Source organism: Notolabrus celidotus, chromosome 5 (assembly GCF_009762535.1).
Source record: "Notolabrus celidotus isolate fNotCel1 chromosome 5, fNotCel1.pri, whole genome shotgun sequence".
Classification (NCBI taxonomy): domain Eukaryota; kingdom Metazoa; phylum Chordata; class Actinopteri; order Labriformes; family Labridae; genus Notolabrus; species Notolabrus celidotus.
The window spans coordinates 16,761,125-16,775,813 of NC_048276.1; the positions used below are offsets into that span (position 1 = coordinate 16,761,125).

Consider the following 14,689-nt stretch of genomic DNA (forward strand, 5'->3'; position numbering starts at 1 on the left):
ACCAAAGCTGCTGTATATAGTTTATATAGTCTGGTGGAAAAATAGATAGGAGTATGGTTATGTAGAGATGCTGAGGGTTTTTTATTTCATGTATGTTGGGAAAATCAGCATTATCTTATGGTACCTTTTATGAACTCCAGAAAATTAAAGTATACTAATAATGATTTACTGATGTATAGTCAAACAATATTTCATATCAATAAATCCATCAGTTTCTCTTTAAGTTTTATATCTTCCCCAAAGTATTGGAATGACTCCCATTGCCTGCCATACACTAAAACAAAAAAACACAAACAGTCTCACCCGCCTCACACTGCAGATGCCTTGGTTTAGTCCTCAGCAGGACACAGTTAGCAGAGTACACAGGTGGGAAGTCTGTGAGAGATCATATCCGCTTTGCTGCACTCACTGCTCCTTCTGCTTGAACAGAGTGGGAACTTAAGGGGGATGGCTTGTGTGCCGTGAAACTCCACGTGGACAGTCGAGCTCATCTCTTGTCAGACCAAGGGAAGAGGCTGATGTCACTTAGAGCCTACATGGATGGTTTGTTTTTTTTACCCTCCATAGGCCAACAGAGGAAGTGCGCAGGGATGAGGAACACATGGCACTGTGAATAAGTCATTCTGCACTTACACTAAATCGAGAAAAGAAAAAATGTCTAAGTCAGAAAACAACTCTCTTCATTATACATGAGGACGTGACAGATGAGTGCATAAGCACTGACATGCTCTATGCAGGGATTTGGTCTCACATTGACCCCTACTGTTACAGTGTAAACTGCACAACATGCACCATTATATCTCCAATTCCTGCAATAAGAACTGAGTTTAAAACTGAAAGATAAAACACTCCAGGGTGTCTAATTCATTTTCTGAAGTTAGTAATGGTCAATTCCATGAAAGCCGTTTAAAGTGATTTAGCATAATATGGATGTTTGCTGATTCAAAAACAAGATAAATATAGTGTTCAGTTTGTGTTTCTGTTGTTCTTTCTCTAGACCTCTCTTTAAAGGTGCGTGTAATATACAGTGCAAACATTGTCTTTTATCTTTCAGATAGCTGAATAAGATGATGTTGCTCTTATTTTTAAACGACTCTGTCTCTGAATAGAGATGGGTAAACTGCAGTTTATTTCTCCTTTGTTGTTGTTGTTTTATACTTCTAATTAAATGCAATTTCTTCCTACAATCTTTATTATTCAATTGATCTTCCAACTGTCTCCATATTTTCTGGTGTTTCTTTGTATCATGTCAGTCCCTGATGCTTGGTTCTCCACTTTCAGAGCGTCTCAGATACTTGCTTATTAGAGTGTGAAGGGTTTTTTCGACCAACGAGTCATTACCCATAACTAATTGTTTTGATGCACTTTTCATAGTGTTTCCTTGTTCTTTCCTTTCTACATGCAACACTTGATTTTCATATTTTCTTTTCACAGTGTCAATTGATATTCCATAAGCATCTTAACCTGTTGTTCCTCACCACCTTAAGTCAGTATTACACTCTAACCAGGCTGCAGCACAACTTCTTTTATCTTCCAGCCATACGAGGGAACAATTGACTGTTTACTGTTCTCATTAGTGATCTTGCTACGCTCCAGTCATTATTCCAGCTGACAGGTCAGAGTACCCTTTGGGTGAGCCTGATTCGTTTTCATGCGTGAGCCCGATCATTAATTCAACCAGCAGACATGGCCTACAGCTTTAGAGAAGACAGAATAGTGGGTACTTTATGCTGCCTCTCAGCAACCTCAGAAGCCCGTAATTAAGAACTTCCGACCAGGATAGATACACTGGAGTGGCATACTAACTCTGACTTACAGCACAGATAACATCTGTGCTAATAGCCTATACAAGGTTGAGGAGGCTAAAAAGTATGTTCACATTCCTACAAAGATGAAAAGGAGATTCTGGTATTCAGTTATTGATGATGGTGCATTAAAAAATGATGGATCTATCATCCTCCGTACATACAGGGCTGATTAACACATTTGCAGTATGAATGATCTGAACCAGTAATTCCAAAAAGCGAGCTGTGGCTTAATAATGAGGTCTTAAAGTACTGCAGGTGAGTCTGATCTTGTTTGGTCTTTTTTACAGCTCTTACTCTCTTAACACATTTTGTTGTATGAAAAATTGCCAAAACCTAAAGCCATTCCATAACCTAAAAAATGCTGTAGCCCCCAATAAATGTTAAATTATTCTTTGGCTCACTAAAACCTTAAAACAGCCTTGATATAACAATTAGTTCTAACCAGGTAAACCTCCCAGATAGGATGCCTCCCATGAGTGCTGATATAGGAAACAACATCATGGAACATGGAACTACTGACTTTGTGTATCACCCTGCTTCAGTTAGTTGCTCTGAATACAGTATTTTAACATTACAGTGTTAGCTTTTATGAAATAATCTAATACCTTATGTCATATAACAGACTCTAATACTTGGAAACAGACAAGTTTCAGTTAAGTAGTAAGATCGAGTTAGATACACACTACAAGATAATCAGGCAGATTTTGGGCCCCATTCACCACCTCTGACAAAAGTAAGCAAGGTAATGATTTCTTGATGCTTCTTAAAGAAAGAAAGAAAGAAAGAAAGAAAGAAAGAAAGAAAGAAAGAAAGAAAGAAAGAAAGAAAGAAAGATACTTTATTAACCCCTATGGGGGAAATTCAAATTTTTCCACTCGTGTTAGTTTTTGGTCATATTTCTTGTAGTGCGAGATATTTTAGTGAGAAGGATAGCCAAGCACGCACTCTTTGGATCATTACGTACAACAAACCAATACCGAATCAGGACGCAAGCAAACTAAAGATCACAACAAACGCGGCCATGGCAACAATAATAAACACAGAGCATAAAGTGAGGCTGACATCAGAAAAGGCGGACCAAGTTGTTTATTTGAGGCAGCAACACGAGTGTGTTCGGTAAAACCATAGACTGTATAAAATATGGACGTAGGATCCGTGACGTCACCCATCTGTTTCTGAAGAGCTGTTTTAAGGCCAATCGTCGATGGCAGCCATATTGTTGCTGTCGAGCCAATGTCAAGTGAAGAGGCGGAGATTGAGCCTCCTAGCCAACAGCTACAGTGTTCCTGCAGTCAGCTGTGGCTCTCATTGGAGGACTCATAATCTCAATATCTTTTGAAATTTCTGCGTTAGAAAAAAATTCACCCCCCTCACAGTGTGTGCCGATCGAGAAATGAGCTATCCAGACTACACTTGTCTTTTGTACCAGGCTGTAAACATGTTTATCAATGCTGTAAGATCGTCTTTTTCCCATTTCCATGTGTATGTGACTTCAGATACTTCCAGAGCCAGCCTCAAGCGGATCCTTGATGAACTGCAGTTTTTAGCACTTCCGCATTGGACTGATACTTTTAGACCGGAGGTTGCTGCTTGGGTAAAACACATCGCAATCGAAATGACAAGGGCAGTTCAGTCGAAATTCTTATCGCAATGGATGCACCAGCTAGCTAGTCAGCTAACTTGTCAGGTGACAACCATCACAGCTTCCTTCCTGTCCTCCACCATCGGTGTACACACTAAAGCCTGGTTTATACTTCTGCGTTGAATATATGCTATTGGTCCACATAGGTTCGACTGCATTGACAACATTGCAAAACATTGCCGTACGTCAGCCATACTTTCTATCTCCTTCAACCTCTCCTCTGTATTTCTCTTTGTAATAATTGCTGTATGATCAACTGCATTTATCAGGTGTCGCCATAGTTCACAGTAGAAAAGCAGGCAGTAAACTAATGGGACCAGAAACAGGGGATCAGACTAGCGTAGAAACATGGAGACTTTGACTCACAAGTATGTAGTGCTTGTGATTGTCTTCAGCACTTTGCCTGCAACATATGACCAAATCACAGCAGTACTGGTATTCAGTACATCATCATTCCCTCTCTTGAGATACTGCTTAATTAACAAACCCTGCTCAACACCTGAGACTTAGATGGCAGAGCTTGCTCTCTCTTGAGTTGAGTAGTGCTAAAAAACTGGGTTATCCTTTCTAACATGGTCTCAGACGGCCATTCCCAGCCTAAGACAGTGAGCGCTCAAAATAGAAACTAAATGAGACATCAGATCCTGACCCAAACCTTTCATCATAAAGCACCGATCAACAGTTGAGACTAAGATTGAACATTTTTCAATCTAGCTCTATGTAATAGACATAAAACTCTGTGCAGAAGTGGGCTATCAGTAATGCCATGCAAAAAGAAAGTAATCTACATTAGTCTAAACATTTTTAAGCACCACAGTATGTGGTACTTTAAAATAGTAAACTTTTTTGTTTGTGCATTTTAAATTACTTCTTGAAGCTCACCAGCTAAGTGTGGGTCATGCCCCCAACAAGGGCCCACAACCCACACTCAGTGGTTTAGATATATCTAATGGGTTATTAATTTGCACTGCACTGCCATCAGCCCACTTCTACACATAATGGTTCCATCTTTGACATTAGAATATGTTGGGAAATGTTTCTTCTGAGTCTCAGTTGTTGATCAATGTTGTGTGAGTAAAGTTGTGGATGGGTGACTGAATGTTTTTAGATTCAAAATTGGGCTGCAGATTTCTTAGGTCTTGAAATGTTTGCTCCACACCATGCTAGAACAGACAGCCTTGTTATTGTGAGATGATCTGAGCATCCTTCAACTCTACACAAAACAAGCTCTACCATCCTCCCTACATCACGCTCAGCCGCCTCCTTGTGTGTCAGTTATTTCCAGCTGTGTGCGTCTCACCAAACCAACTGTCACCAGAGTGAAAGAAATGGTCCGGACTCACAAAACCTGTCCAATGCTCCGGATGATTTTGACATTTTTTTTGTTTCAAATGAAGGAATGAGACAGCACAAATATATCAGCCTCCACTCTTCCTCGCTAGTTCTTACAATGCCCTAAATCTGCTCAGACAGAGTATATGATTCACACATCCTCACGCTAAGAGAGCATATTTTGGCCTTTAGTCACAGACACTGTTGATCTAGCATCATCCTTTATGTGTGGCCAATTGGACAAGCTCACAATAATCGCAACAGCACAGCATCGTACCTTCAAAGTTACACAGTTTGGATTATAGGGAAAAAATACATTAAAACATGAGTCAGTAAGGCAAGGTTGCAACCCACAGAATGCTATTATGTACGGTTATACAGTAAGGGATGAATGCAGATACAGACGTCAATAGCAAAGCCGCCTTCCACCATTTCAATTGCACTTTTTACAGCAGTGTTATGTCATTAAATCCACATAAATTTGAAGGAAGAGAATAAAAGGCACACAGGTTCCTACACAAAATGTGACTTGACACATTTATAACCCCTGCAGCATTAAAAGGGAAAAAAAGCTGCAATTTTCTGCAATTATTTGTTTAAGGAGCCACTTAAGTGTGACACAGAAATATGCTTCAAAACATGCTGGAGATATAGCCCACCTTAGAGGTAAGGTATAAATGCTGATTGGATGTGCATATGTGAAATGTTCACCTAAAAAAAGACTCACCTTTTTAACATCACAGCTTTTGTGTTAATCCCTCTTTTTGTTTTCACGGTTACATTTTTCTTTTCCTTCAAATCATCACAAACTTCTGTTTTGTGTTGTTGCCTCTCTCCTCTGGCTTTTGTTATTAACACTTTGTCATACACACTGGTTGTTTGTCTTCCTTCTGTCAGGCTCCCCTATTATATTTGCTGCTTTTCTTTTTTCAAATTAATACTCCCTTTTGTCTTCTCCTGTTTTATTCTCCACCTCATATCTATCCTCTTTGCCTTTGCCTCTTGTAATTCTCTCCTCCACTCTCTCCTCTCCTTTTGTGTTCCTCCGTTACTCTCATTTATTCCTGTCCCCAGCTCTCTTTGTGTTCATTACTATGCTCCTAATCCTGTGCTTGCTCCTGCCCGTCCTCTCAACTCTTTACTTCTCGTCTTTATTTCCAACTTTATAATCTTGTACCCTTGAATTAACACAATGGATGTAAGCAATAACCCTGTAACAGTTGCACTTGCTGTTAAGCAATAACTCACCGTGTGCTGGAGGTTTATGGCCAGTGCTGCTGTAGGTGAAGTTTGCCTGAAAAGAAGAAACAAAGCAAAAACAAAAACTTAATCAGCATCTTTTTTTCAGGCTCTAAACATTTGGGAATCCAGAAAGATGCTTACAAACCTTTGGCTAACAGGTTTCAACAGGACATACATACACCTGGCTGTCAGGGTGTTGACACTCTATACGAGTCTTGACAGAAACAGTCGAGTTTGACCGGTACCTACTGTTAAAACATGGGGAGTAATTGGGTGATGCTTCAAGGTCAATTCCGAGGGATTTTACTCTTCTCTCAGCAAGAGTTTTCATGTGGGAGACACAAACTTTCAAAACTACACTCTGCAGTGTGCAGCTTTGAAGATAACTGGCAGAGAAATGGTACAAGTTGCCTCAATCTAAAGTTTAAATTTCTCAAGAAACCCTGCAGATTAGTCACAACCGGTCCTCATTTTCCGTCAAACGTGTTCTCCACTTAATAATCCATCCCATTACCCAGGATATCAAATAACGTGTAGCATCAATGCTTCAAATGTCTGCCTCTGATATAAGGTTGTATTTCTCATGCTGAAATATGCATTGCAGCCAAGGCTTGTTTTACTTGAGTGACACATTCCATCATTTGAGGCGACTTGGCAAGGACCCATTTCAGAGCTGAAATAAAACTGCCCCATGTCTCATGGAAGCACATTTCAAAACTGGCTTCAAAACGTTTCCCTGCTGATTTCTACCAACAAATCTTGACTTTCCAGCACCACATGTAACTTTTCTGCAGCAGTTACCTGTAGAGATCTGAACTCCTGACTCCTTTAGGAGACTCTAAAAAACAAACTTTCCTTTGTCATTTGACAACTTTAGCTTGGGTAATTAGAATTTTTGGAGGACACCGTCTCAGTGTAGGTAGCTGGGAGTTATCAAAGCATTTGATTACATAACCAATAGAGTTTCAAGGCTTGCACCATTTATGTAGTTTGAGTTATACTCAAAGTTTTTACAATTGACAGTCGGACAAAATGCCCAGGAATGTAGCCTAACTCAACGATATCCCTTTGTCTGTCTCTTTTTGGCAGTACAGCTTGTTTTTCTCTCCCTCGTATTCACACCATGTTATTTTACTTTAAAGTCCTCAAACATTTTGTTTTATATTCAGAGGAACTGGTAACTAACTTCAGCATCTGAAATGTCATGACTAGGAAAAGATGAAAGGCACCAAATTAAAGATGGTTGTAGTTGAAGTGAAATCAAACTGAATCTTAAACCCTTGGATGTTAGCCCAGCAATGCTCTTTTTATACAATGAATGTATTGAGAACATTGGATGAAAGGAAAATGTATATTTTAAAAGGGTTATACCAAGTGGCAACCTCCAGTCTAAAAATAGGAGTCCAATGCAGAAGTTCTAAAAACTGCAGTACATCGAGGATCCGCTTGAGGCTTGGCTCCGGAAGTACCAGAACCACATACACATCAATTCAAAAAAGCCGATCTTTACAGCAGAAATAAACATGTTTACAGCCTGGTACAAAAGATGAGTGTAGTCTGGATAGCTCATTTCTCGATCAGTACACACTGTAGTCGGTGAATTTATTTCTAACGCAGCAATTTTGAAAATATTGAGATTACGAGTCTTCCAATGAGAGGCACAGCTGACTTGATTGACAGGTGGGAACACTGTAGCTGTTGGCGAGGAGGCTCAAAGCCCGCCTCTTTACGTCACAATCGCTTGACAGCAGCAATATGGACGATTGGCTTCAAAACAGCGCTTCAGAAACAGATGGGTGATGTTACGGATCCTACGTCCATATTTCATAGTCTATGGGTTATACCCATAGGAAGTAATTGTGTTTTAATTTACTCCTCTGTTTCTTCTTCATAGAACATTTTAGCATATTTTGGCTAATTGTTTAGGTGTATTAGTCTGTCTTTGTCATGTTGGTCCAGTCTCATTGCCTTTGCATCTAATATTTTCAGCAACAGGAAGCTAAAGCTAGCAAAATATTGGATATGACTTGTTCAGCGCCAAACAGCCAACACGTTTTGTATTGGTGGTGAAGAAAAGGAAAAAAAAAACAGAGCAGTAAATTTGAAAGGTTACTGCAGACTGCAGGCGAATACATTTTGGACTGGTAATTTAATTACTTACTTGTTCAACCTTCAAAAGTGTAAATTCTTAAATTATGTGTTTACAACTTGTTTGCTGTTCCAAAAAATAAATTACTTAATAAATACATAAATGTGTGCAGTCCCAAAGTGAAAGTTGTTTTTTGAAGTGGGGTTGTATGAAGTAGTTGTATGTTGTATGAGGGTATACCAAGCTGCTCGGCTTCTCAGTTGGTGAACTGACACTAAAGCCTGGCTTTCAACCGCTGCAGACAGGGTCAGCTCTCTAAGACCCAATCACTTATGGTGTTGTAAGTGTCTGCCCTATTCAGAAATGCTCAGCTTTTTTACTTTGCTGCCAGAAAACCAATTTGTTTTTTCACAATTCTCTGATGCAACACATACAGGTTGCTCCGCTGCAGGCTTCAAAAGAGACAAAAATACAACAAAACAGAAAAATGAGTGATTCTGAAAGCAGCGATGACATGCAGTTTAATGTGGACACAAGTAGACACCTTTATGAGCGGGAGTTCACAGAGGAGGAATGACACTCAAGGGACCGAAGGAATAAAGGTGGAAACTTCTGCGCTAACTGGAAATTAGGAGAGAGCCCAAGTTACCTTGTGGTTGTAGGTGTGTAAACTGAAGCACTCACCAAGAGAGTTTCTACTGTCACTTGGTAACAAGTGTACCTGAATCAGAGGATACCAGCAGCTCGCACACAACTCACTATCCAGAGCTCCTGTCTTTCTTAACTCAGCTGTTTTACCGGCTGTCTATAATTTTCAGAAGTTAAATCATGCAACCAGAAAAGCCAAATGGGAGCGCATCTTCAAAGTAAGTTTTCAGCTCTCTCAGTTTCAGATTTATGACGACACAACCTATGGTCGCCCTGCCATGTTTATATTATCAAAATACACTGAGTAAGCAGTTGCAGGGGAAGACTGAGCAGATATCAACTATACAGCCATTACGGTGTCAGCCCGATAATTTTAGCACTTGTTACTTTAAATTTCATCAAACTGAAGATATAAAATTCACAATATATCATTAAACTTTCTAGTTGACTCATACATCACAGACCCAAACAGTGATCAGTACACTGCAGGAGGAACATGTATGGATTGTGTCTACTTGCAGTGCACTGATCGGCTGAAATCAGTGCAAAATAATTTTTTAATCCTGCTGTTTTTATTAGTTTTAGAGCAAATAAATATGTAATCTTTTATTTTTGTGTGTTTAATTTACCTCAGATTAAATCACAATAATTATTCAATACATAATGTCTTATGCTTGGCTATGATATTTCCAATGAGGTAAAAAAAAAATGTCTGTTTGTTTCCCACTCAATTCAGCTATAGTTACGGCATTCAATTCACATTAAAATGTGAAAAAGGCACTTAATACTATCTGATGATCTCTGAAACTCACTGAAGCTGAGTGAAGCCTGCTGGCTTGAAGGAAACGTGCCATCTTCTAGCCGTCCGTTGCTTCTGATAAGACATTTCCAGCACGTGCCTTTAATCCTCAAACCAGATGGGGTATTTTTTAAGTATTCATAATGCAAAAAACAGCATATTCAAATGTGTTTCAGTAATGAGGGTGTAGAAAGCATAATGCTTGCAGAGCATGCTGTGTCTAATAGCACTGTTGCCATTACGCAATCATACGTGAGGTGTTAAAAGGTAGCAGTTACTGCAGAAAATAGCCGTGCAGCTACTCTTGAGAAGTTATACACAAAATAAATGTATTGAGATGCAATGCTGTAAACATGTTTGCAGGTTAGTGTTTACCAGAAGCCTTTCATTTTGATATTTTTATTTTTCACATTTGAAAAACTCTGCCTTTCAGCACCCCCATGTAGCTGGAGTGTATCAGTGGCAGGATGCAGCCTCTGGCAATTCTCCTCATATAAGAAATGTTTGTTTCTGGAGGCTGATGCAGGTAAAAGCAGTACACAATTTGGGGCAAAACAACTTTATCAAATAAGAAGTTGGATTCTGCCAAACAATAAGAATGTTTTGCAGACACAGACTCAGAACAAAACTTACAGTTGGTTGGTGAGAACTGTTGGGAGGAAATGATACAGTCTGTGTGTGGGCTGGATGTCCAACAATGGACTACAGAAGGCCAGAAGCTGCGCAGAGCGCTTAGAGTTCTGTGTTATATCCCTTTGGGTTTGAAAGTAAAGTAAAGCATAATTTTCTCATTTGATTTGTTAATAACACAAATACTTCTTGTTAACTTTTAGAGTATACACAATGCAACAAATTTATTTTTGCCTTGAGTGAATTGCAACTCCTTATAATAGGAATAGGAAGGTTGTCAAACTTTTTAATTAATCAATACCACATGCTTAAAAATAACACAATCTCCTTTATCTTTATGCTAAATAGTATCAAAAACTACATAAGTTCAGGAAAAGAAACATAATTCTGGTATCATGACAACTCTCCAGGGATTATGTGATATTGTTTCTGCTTTTTGACATTCCTATTGAATCAGTGCCCCATGAATAGTCAATACATTTGTGAACTCTATGCATGATAATGCTCACTGCTACAGTAAATTAGCTACTTTAAGTTAATCAGAGTATTGTCCCCCAAATCTTATGACCAAATAAAGTCAGGTTTTTCATGTGAGAAAATATTTTCTGTGTAACGTCACACAAGCCTAACAGAGCACTTTCACTGAGGATCAGCTTGTCAGGGGAAATTAAGCTAGTTTCATTGTTTAAATCTTCATTATGAATAGGCTTTAATGTAAATGATATTTAACTAATATTTACTTTGATTTCTTGTACAACCTCAACTGCAAAAAAGTTTGGACGCTGTAAAAAATGTTGATTAAAAAAATAATTTGATGGTTTTCAAATAATTTCTTATATTATTAGCTATATTTAATTTGAAATAGTGAAAGGACAACATACCAAATGTATTGTTTCATAAAAAATATATCCTCATTTTATACTTGATGCCAGCAAGTCGTTTCAGTAAAGCTGGGACAGAACAAAGCACTGAAACATTTGTGTAATGCGAAAAAAATCACCTAGACGAACATCTGCTAACTAATCAGGTTAACATGCAAGAGGTTAGTAACATGGCTGGGTACAAAAAAGGGCATTCCAGAGAGGGTGAGTCTCTCAGAAGAAAAGAAAGGAAGAGGTTCACCACTTTTTGAAAGACTATGTAAGCAAATAGCTCACTTCAAAATAATGTTCCTCAGTGTGAAATTTCAAAGAACTTGTGGATTTCATCATCTACAGTACAAAATATCATTAAAAGGTTCAGAGAATCTGGAGAAATCTATTTACATAAAGTATAAGGATAAAAACAAATACTGGGAAATGGCTGGGATCTCCAGGCTCTCAGCCGGCACTGCATTAAAAACAGACAGGACTCTGCATGGGCTTCAAATCAATTCCAAAAACCCACTGTCTGCAAACATTTGTAGCTGTATTCACAAATGCAGGTCTGAACTGTATCAAAGAAAGAGGAAACCATATATTAACATGATCAAGACTATCTGGACCAAGGCTCATTTAAGATGGACCTAGTTGAAGCAGGGATCTGTCCTGTGGTCTGACTGATCAAAATATCTTATTTTTTCAAATCATGGATGCTGTGTCTTCTGCTCTGAAGAGAGTAAGGACCACCCTGCTTGTTATCAGTGCACAGTTCAAAAGCCAGCATCCCCAGGGATGCATAAGTGCCCATGGCATTGGGTTGCTTACACATCTGGACAGGCATCATTAATGCCTAATGATATTTATAGGCTTTGGAGCAACATATGCTGCCATCCAGAAAATGCCCTTTTCAGGTCAGACCTTGCATATTTCAGCAAGACAATGCCACATCTGGACTTATTACAGCAACATGGCTCCAAGGTAGAAGAGTCTGGATGCTAAACTAGCCTGTCTGCAAGCCTGACTTGTCGCCCATTGAAAACCCATTTGGAGCATCATGAAACTAAAAATACAACAAAGGTGACCCTGAATTGTTGAGCTGCTGAAACCTTATTTCAGGCAAGAATGGGACAACATTTCACTTTCAAAACTCCAGAAACTGATCTCCTTGGTTCTCAAACATTTACAGAATGTTGTTAAAAGAAGAGGTAATGCAATACAATGGGAAACATGCCTCTGTGCCCAATAGTTTGAAACCAGTTGTTGACATCAAATATAACATTTCATAAAACCAACGGGGGTTGTAGCTAGCCCCTGCTTTTATCCCTGGTTACTGATGTATTTAAAGTTGTGCCCATCTGACACATATGTAACCAATTTGTCCTTTCCATCTGATAATCTTAAATAATTGTGTGATTGTTGATGTTGACATTTTATGAAATCTAACTATTAAAGTGTACCATTACAGTTAGACGTCTTTCTCCCAGTTTGTAGTAGCAAGGATTGAGAAGTCAACTCTAATACAATCCACCGACTCTGTAAATATAATCTTAATTGATGGGGGAAGTAAACAACAGCAGCAGCAGCAGCAGCGGCAGACCTCAGGCCCCCTGTAGCTTTGCTGATGGCCAGACTTTTCATCCCAAAGCATGTTAAAGCACACAGACACAGAGCTATATGTAAAACAATTTCCACATCAATTTCAAGTTTAGCTAACGACCCAGCTAACAGCATCAACGTGCTTTAGGGTGCAAGCCCTTCAAGCTTCCCAGTCGATGTTTGACATAACAGCAGATAATAGCCTACATTTCTGTTGGAGCTATGAGCATCCCGCTATGTCTAGAGGGGAGGTGAGCATAACAGCTGTAGTGCCAGCTAACAAGCCTGTAAGTAATTGGTGGCAGTGCTGTGGAACAATCCATACACACAACAGCAAATAATCAGATCAGATGAGCAGAATTTGTTTGTCTTCTCTGTGCTTTCCAGCCACAAAGCAAACTTTCATTCAAAGCCACTAAGAGCTGTCTCCTATGATCCATTAAGCCTGTGACCATTTCCCATTATACTTTCTTCATTTTCCCATTTCCACATGATAATCCTCTGACGCATGATAAGACTCTGACTTTTTCTTACTTACTCTTGTTTGAACAGTGTGGGCGGAAGTTCTCGAAGGGATGACAGCTTTTTCAAAATCTTGAAAGGTGTGTTTATTCATCCATCCAGGCACTTTCTTCCACGTTTCCATGGCCAAGCTGCATTGGTGGCAGGCCAAGTAAGTTAGTCCAGGTTTACCAAGCAGTGTTTTGTCATGCGTGGGGATGACAGTTGGCTGCCTACGATGCCATCGAGCGGCGATAGAGTTGCAGATTTACTCCTAACTCCATACAAATGTTCAGGTTCTTTCTGTATTTCCAAGGCTTAGCCAAGCCACCCTGTGGAGGAAAGCCCTTTGGCCATTTGCATCCACAATCTCATTCTTTCATCACTAGTCAAAGCTCATGAGCATTGTTTGGGTTTAGAACATACGTAGAACAATCCATCTATCCAACTATGGACCATGGCCTTTGACTTGGAGATGCTGACACCCAAACTGCTTCTTACTGGGCTGCAAATCGCTGCAATACCTGCTGGAGGTCTCCATTGAAAGAAGTCACATCATCTGCAAAAAAACAGAGATGCCCCCAAAAAGGACTCTCCTCTTCCTTGAAAACCCTGTCGATGAAAATCACAAAAAGGATTCCTGAGATGGGTCGTCACTAATGAAGGCCAACAGTCACCGAAAAGTGTTAGATGTTTTAACAAAACTTGATATTGTGCAGGATGCCTTTTTGTCCGTGGTTTCGCTATAAATAAATAAATAAATAACTAATGGCTAAGACCTGCAAAGTCCACCTGGTGCATGTATCCCAATCATGACTTGGAAGCTTATTCGTGATTTGAGGCTCTTTGTATTAACCCAACATTTACATATATTAGTACAACAGCAAGTCATAAAACCTCTATGTTTATATGCAGCCCTTTGGTTAAGATAATGCAACTGTGAGTAGTCTTGCATACCTTATAAAGTTGTCATTGGCTCCAATTTTTCATTCTTAATGGCACAAATGCAAATGCAGAATTCCCCCAAATATAAAAACCTAATACATGTGGAGAGTGGTTCATTTGAATAAAATTGTAGCAACTAATCTGGTCTGCAATCTAGTTTTGTCCCAAAACTGTATCTGACAGCTGACTTGATGACAGTTGTAAAGGGTCAGGGTCCAAAATGGGTTGGAAGAATTGAAATATGAATAATAAAAACAGGTTATGACCATACATTACATCTGAGGTTTTGGGCAGCATTAGGGGAGAACAAAGACACACTGTTGTACAAGAGATCACAATTTTAAACCAAAGTTTCCCCCCTGGGGTAGCTGCACCAAGGATAACGCACAAAGAGCCATCGTCTACCACCTGCTGAATGTTTTATGTGAAGGGAATGCCAAATGAATATGCATGTTGTTTCCCCCCCTCCCCAAAAAACACTTTGCACTTACACAGTGCCACATGTTCACAACCACCATTTGCCAAGGAGAGCTTTAGTTTGGTAACTTCAGAAGTGGCTTCTTGGGACACTTGTTGAGGGAAAATTGCCTATTTAAC

General features: G+C 39.3%; 1 protein-coding gene across 1 annotated transcript in view; it reads right to left on the bottom strand.

The window, feature by feature from the left end:
- The window catches only part of LOC117812252 (protocadherin-1-like), a 451,145-nt gene that overhangs the window by 150,173 nt on the left and 286,283 nt on the right, over positions 1–14,689 (bottom strand). Inside the window, exon 10 of the mRNA XM_034682909.1 lies at positions 6,031–6,076. Within this exon, the coding sequence (XP_034538800.1) occupies positions 6,031–6,076 (46 nt within the window). The remainder of the gene's footprint in view (positions 1–6,030; positions 6,077–14,689) is intronic.